A 6,159-nucleotide genomic window follows, 5' to 3' on the forward strand; every position below is an offset into this window, starting at 1 on the left:
CGGGACATGACGTTCGAGAACACAGCAGGACCGCACAAACATCAAGCTGTGGCGTTGAGAGTGAACTCAGATTTGTCTTTATTCTATCGGTGTAGTTTCAAAGGATATCAAGATACTCTTTTCACACATTCGCTTCGTCAATTCTACCGCGATTGTCATATTTATGGTACCATCTTGTATATATATAATACATTCATGTAGAAACTAATTAAAGTCGTACAATGGTTTAAGAGAATTTGTTGGGAAAATTTTGGATAGGTACCATTGATTTCATATTTGGAGATGCGGCTGCTGTTTTTCAGAACTGTGATATATTTGTGAGACGGCCTATGGATCATCAAGGCAATATGATCACAGCTCAAGGAAGAGACGACCCACATGCAACTACAGGTAATATTCATTAATTAAAATAGAAAGTTTTTTAAAATACAACCTTTTTTAGAATAATCTTTGGTTTGACCAACTGTTGACTATTAATTTTAGGGGTCATCAACTTAGAAAATAGAACCATAATCGAGTCCCGAATCAAATTATACTGATATTCAAAATTGAACTGAAAGTACTAAAAATCATCGAAATGAAAATCATTTTAAAACCAACTATATATACACACATGGTTAATGGTAACCGGTTTTCTGATGAAATTGTGTTACTTGGAATAAGGTATTTCGATCCAACACTCGCGGGTCAGGGCCGCACCAGAATTCGAGGCGGTTAAAGGCCGGTTTAAGAACTATTTGGGCCGGCCTTGGAAGAAGTACTCTCGGACAGTGTTTCTCAAAACGGATCTTGACGGGTTGATCGACCCGAGAGGGTGGAGAGAATGGAGCGGCAGTTATGCTCTGTCAACGTTGTACTACGGCGAGTTTATGAACACAGGAGCTGGAGCGGAGACAACCAGAAGGGTGAACTGGCCGGGATTTCACGTCCTTCGCGGCGAGGAAGAGGCTTCTCCGTTCACCGTCAGCCGATTTATTCAAGGAGATTCTTGGATCCCTATCACCGGTGTGCCGTTTTCAGCCGGGGTTTGAGTCACTCTTGAATGAACAACCATCAACATAATAATCAAAGCCAACTATATATTTATGTTTTCAAAATATTGTTCTTCGAAATGTTAATTGGCCGTGACTTGACTTGTTTTCATATTAAGATATTATATATTTGTATATGAGGCTATGAGCAACTAAATTTCCAACTAAACAGTTAGAAGAAATGATCAACAACAAAGCGCTCTTGGATTATAAGGAAGAAATATCTGAACACTTGTTTCCAAGTCCTTCTCACAGCCCTTACAAGATCTCCTCAAGCGACCTTGATGGATTCTTAAGGAAGTTACGGAAGCTTTTTGCGGGTAAATTGGTGTAAACGGTAAACCATAGGAGCAAAACAATCTCAGAGTTCAGAGTGGTAGCTTGATCAATAAAAGAAAGAGGATAGTATTTGGAGAGAATTAAAGATTTGTCCTTGTTGTGTAACAAAATAACGAGTGAAGAGTACTCTAAAAGTTAAGCACTAGTCTCCACAACTTCTTGTCAGAATCGTACCAGTTAAGGACACCATGTTGTACGTCGTAAGAGATGAGGATACCGTGAAATATACAAGTTGTAGGATGACGGAGAGGGTGAGGGACGTAGCACGGCATACTCGTAAGCCCAGTGTGGGTGTTGTAAACACTCATTTTGGTTCGACGCATCAGGTATATATTAGAACCGATGGTTTCTGATGACCTGGCCGGGGCCTTTATGGAAGCAAGCATGGAACCGGAATCTTCCATTCCCAGCCTATGAAGAGGTGAGTCAGCCCAGTTTCTCCTGCGAAAGTTGAATCTTTTGCAAACAGGTTCAAGGTTAGCGGAAACAGAGAGTTTCTTGCAGAACACGAAAACTTCATCTTCCACAACGCCGGCGCACATCAGTTCCAGCGAAACATTATGTGAAGAGTACTCTAAAAGCCTTGTCGCAGAGTTATAAACGAAGACCCACAGCGATTGATCGTTGCCGCAAACAAAGAAAATGAATGGTCCGTTGCACAAGATGATATGCATCATCGTCCTTGATTGATCGGGTGTGTCTACGAACGACACGATCTTGTTATGGGGTCGTAATATTTTTTCAAAAATACTATTTTAACTTGGAGCACACCGCGTGCATATAATTTTTATTATTATTTATATTCCGACTGTTTGAGCGGCTAAATGTTTATATTAATTTTTTAATCTGCAATATATTTCATGACCATTTGTTCGTTAGATTTAGTTTATTTTGTTTAGTGTTTAAGATTTTATTTTGATTTTTAATTATTATAACAAAAAATAAGGGATTTAAATACATATTAAGTCATTTATACGCTATGATTAAGTAACATTTTTCCTAATAATTTAATTATTTTGCACAATCTTAGTTACATCAACTTAATTTTATATATTAAATATTCTAATATTAATAGTGTTAACAAATAATAAAATAAGGATTTAACCCGTGTTAGCACAAATTAATGATATTTTATTAATTCCAATATGTCCTCTTTATAACTCATCTACTATATAACCATATTATATAATATTTTAATTTTTAAAATTTTACATATTCGTAATATTTTAAAACTTTATTAATTTTATATATATTAATTATAATATATAAATAAATGTGAATGAAAGTTCTTTTTATGTTAAGAACCAAAACTCACGTGTTTAAAAAAACAAAATAGAATCAAATTGTTGTTCCCTTGTTGTTTTCTTTGTTTGCAAAAGATTCAGAAATAGAATATCTTCAAAACACAATACTATTGTTTTTATTAATGCAAGGTTTTAAACATTACTATTGTTTTTATTAATTTTATTTTACTACTACTATTAATTACTAGACTTCTTTTAAAACCACCTTTAGTCGTCTCTCCATTTCTCAATTGTCCAACAGGATTCAACTATTTTATCATTGATCCATAATCGACCTAATCAAGCTAATCAAATGATATCTCTATCTTTAAAATCAACACAAACGGCCTTAAAATGTTTTGAGCACAGATTTTGGACTAATCGATTTGAAGAAACCTTTTGTTGAGAACCTGCTTGAGGTTGTGGCTTTTCGAAGAATTCGTGAACCAGTGCACTGGTAGAAATTATATACAATTATAGTATTTTAAATTTATTTAAGATTTTGCAAGGCCTAATTAGGTGTGCATAAATGTTTGGATACGTAATTCGTTATTAATTTTAATTAACTTAGTTTTTCAACATTTTTATTTCTATTTTAACGTTGTATTACGGCGAGTTTATGAACACCGGAGCTGGAGCGGAGACAAGCAGAAGGGTGAGCTGGCCGGGATTTCACGTCCTTTGCGGCGAGGAAGAGGCTTCTCCGTTCACTGTCAGCAGATTTATTCAAGGAGGAGATTCTTGGATCCCTGTCACCGGTGTGCCGTTTTCAGCCGGGGTTTGAGTCACTATTGAATGAACCATCAACATAATAATCAAAGCCAACTATATATTTGTGTTTTCAAAATATTGTTCTTCTACATGTTTACTCAAGTCTATGTTTACTTAAAGGAAAAAAAAAAAGAATCATGTTTATATTTTGATCATGGACCGATCAACAAAACAAAATCACATCGATGCTAAAAACAAAAATAAATAAAATTTGATCATGATTATATTTTGATCATGGACCAAAATACCAAGAGAACGAAATCAAACCGATGGTAAAAATAAGAGACAAAAACTGATTCGAGGACAAAGCGTAAAATCAAAAGCCAGAGGAATCGACTAATGAAGAGTAAGACGCGTTCTCGTCAGACGCCGTCGTTTTATTCCCGGCTATACTCACCAATCTGTTTCTCGTCTTGAACACTATATCATGGTCTAAACCAGCCAATTCGCACAATTCTAACCTCTGAGTCTTGGTCAATTCCAAGTCATCTTCCCAACAAGACTTTGTTATTATTTCTATCACTTTCTCCATCTTGTTTTCTGCCACTAAGATTCCGTTTTGAAGCAGAGCAAGATAGACTTGTTCCGCTGCCGCCTTTCGGATCTGGATCATGTGATAACGAAAATATGGAGTAATGAAAATGTTTATTAAGATAGAATGTGATTTATTTATATTGAAGTGACAAGAACCTTTGGGTATCGGTGGCCGAGGAATGCTACAAGCTGAGAGAAGGCTTTTGTGCTGATGGGATGTGAGACTGAAGCGATATATCCAAGTATTGCAAGGCCTGCGTATAACTTTGTGAAATCCTTACTAGCTCTTAGTTCGATGGCTAGAGATTCCATGGCACCCGCGTAGAAACTCAACGTATAAGTCTGCAATAATAAAATGACAGATTAGCTTAGTATGGAATGTGTTTAGTAACAATTTATAACCTTTGGCAATTTCTAACCAAAGAGGTAAATCTTAAACTAACCTCTTGATTCAGAAAGATCTTGTTTCTGAAGAGGATCTCAATTGTCTGTGTAAAAACGAGAAAGGTTCAGACATAACCACATAGAAGCTATAGGTTAATCTACAATACTGTGTGTTTACCTTTAGACAGGGTACCATAACTCTGTCACGTTTCTTGTATTCCTGAAGTATCCAGAGAATATCTTCACACAATGCTGACTCTCTGGACTGTTGTTCTTTAAGGTCTTTAGCTTTTTCACCTTCCCTCATATACTCCAGAAATGCAAGGAGCGACGATTTACTAAGTGAATCTTGTAATCCTCCAATCGAAATTACTAATCCAGACAGCACCTCTTTGCTGTAACAACGGAACTTTAATAGCTGCACAAAACGTGGGAAAGAGAAAGCCGGAACCTACAAAAGAAGATAATAACTCATAGCCATATACAAAAATCCATTAAATAAACGACGAAGCAACCAAGTGTGCTTACTTACCGCCCATTGTAAGCCAGCTTTGTTGGGAAGAATCTCTTCCAATTTTTCTCTATGAGGAATGAAAGGGACGGAAATAGTTTCGTGATATAAAATCCTTTGAAGAACCTTTGCAGATGTTTCTCTTAATTTATCCATTTTCTCCACTCCTTGCTTCACGATACCTCCAATTACACGGGTGGCAAGATTCGAGTCGAAAAGTGAAGACGTATCATTGTTAAGATCACCCGCAGAATTTGTTCCTATTTTCTTACAGAGGATATATGTACACTTCTCAAGGCCATGGACTGCAGCTTCACGAACCCAAGAACCTACATCACCTCGGTTATCAACAGAATAGTCATCAAGAGCTTCCAGTAAAGTATCCATCACTTCAGTCTTGATAAGAAGAAAAAGAGACATGTCATCGTTTTCAGGATCACTAGCCCTTTTCTGAGTAAGAGTCTCACACACTGATGTGAGTCCCTTTACAGCATTCACACGTGCCTCTGCATCTCTGTCGTCAGCATTCACCTGCTTGGAAGAAAAAACATCCATCAAAGTCAATTATTTGATTCTGTTTTCTAGAGTCAATTATATCATTCTGTAATGAAGTCATATGTAGTCTTCCTTACCTCTATCTTACACGCACTGCAGAGCTTCAAAACTATATCCTTCCATTTTGCAGTCAATAGTTCAGATGGCAAGACACCCAATGCAAGTGCAGAACCTCTTCGGACAGCTACATTTGGGTCCGTTAGATGTTTTAGGTGTTTTGATATTAAATCAACAGATTTCTTTTCACTGCCAACGAGATAGGATTGCACAAGCTGTTTAACAGCACTGACAGCTACATTCTGTATGTGATAAGTGAAACATGTCAACTAATGAATGCTATATATATATAATGTTTTCCAAAAAATCCGCTGTAGCACATTGGTTTAAACACGGACTGGATGAAACGGATAATAATCCCCTTCATCTAGCTTGATTTCCGGGTTCAAACCCCGGCAGCGGAACTTTCTTTTTTAACCTTACAACTTTTTATCTTATACATATTACCCTAATTTCACGTTTTATTGAAAAAAGAAGCACTATTGCAAAGCTGCAGCAATGTCTACGGTTCTCAAAGATTATATAGGTTTTTCCCAAATATAGGTACCTGTATTTGAGAATTAGGATGTCTTAAATTCTCAGTGAGAGTATCAAGCAAGAGCCGTTCTGTTCTCTCAGCTAATGTCACATGCGATAATGAGATACACTCAATAAACCGTGAGACAGCCAGTCGCATTATTTCTCCACCTTTTCC

General features: G+C 36.6%; 2 protein-coding genes across 3 annotated transcripts in view; one reads left to right on the plus strand and one right to left on the minus strand.

Moving 5' to 3' along the window:
* LOC104789803 (probable pectinesterase/pectinesterase inhibitor 36) overlaps positions 1-1,168 on the plus strand; it is a 3,027-nt gene extending 1,859 nt beyond the window's left edge. The window contains exons 2-4 of the mRNA XM_019245442.1: positions 1-166; positions 259-390; positions 664-1,168. Of these exons, the coding sequence (XP_019100987.1) occupies positions 1-166; positions 259-390; positions 664-1,031 (666 nt within the window). The 3' untranslated portion in view covers positions 1,032-1,168. The remainder of the gene's footprint in view (positions 167-258; positions 391-663) is intronic.
* Positions 3,466-6,159, minus strand: part of LOC104788353 (tubulin-folding cofactor D) — an 8,237-nt gene continuing 5,543 nt past the window's right edge. Inside the window, exons 12-18 of one of the 2 annotated variants that reach the window (XM_010514107.2) lie at positions 6,013-6,152; positions 5,486-5,707; positions 4,875-5,384; positions 4,521-4,793; positions 4,402-4,446; positions 4,115-4,300; positions 3,466-4,028 (exon numbers count right to left, since the gene is read on the minus strand). In XM_010514107.2, the coding sequence (XP_010512409.1) occupies positions 3,741-4,028; positions 4,115-4,300; positions 4,402-4,446; positions 4,521-4,793; positions 4,875-5,384; positions 5,486-5,707; positions 6,013-6,152 (1,664 nt within the window). In that variant the 3' untranslated portion in view covers positions 3,466-3,740. The remainder of the gene's footprint in view (positions 4,029-4,114; positions 4,301-4,401; positions 4,447-4,520; positions 4,794-4,874; positions 5,385-5,485; positions 5,708-6,012; positions 6,153-6,159) is intronic. The other variant, XM_019246179.1, reaches the window with a different exon arrangement.

The sequence above is a fragment of the Camelina sativa genome, chromosome 5 (genome assembly GCF_000633955.1).
Source record: "Camelina sativa cultivar DH55 chromosome 5, Cs, whole genome shotgun sequence".
NCBI classification, from domain to species: Eukaryota; Viridiplantae; Streptophyta; class Magnoliopsida; order Brassicales; family Brassicaceae; genus Camelina; species Camelina sativa.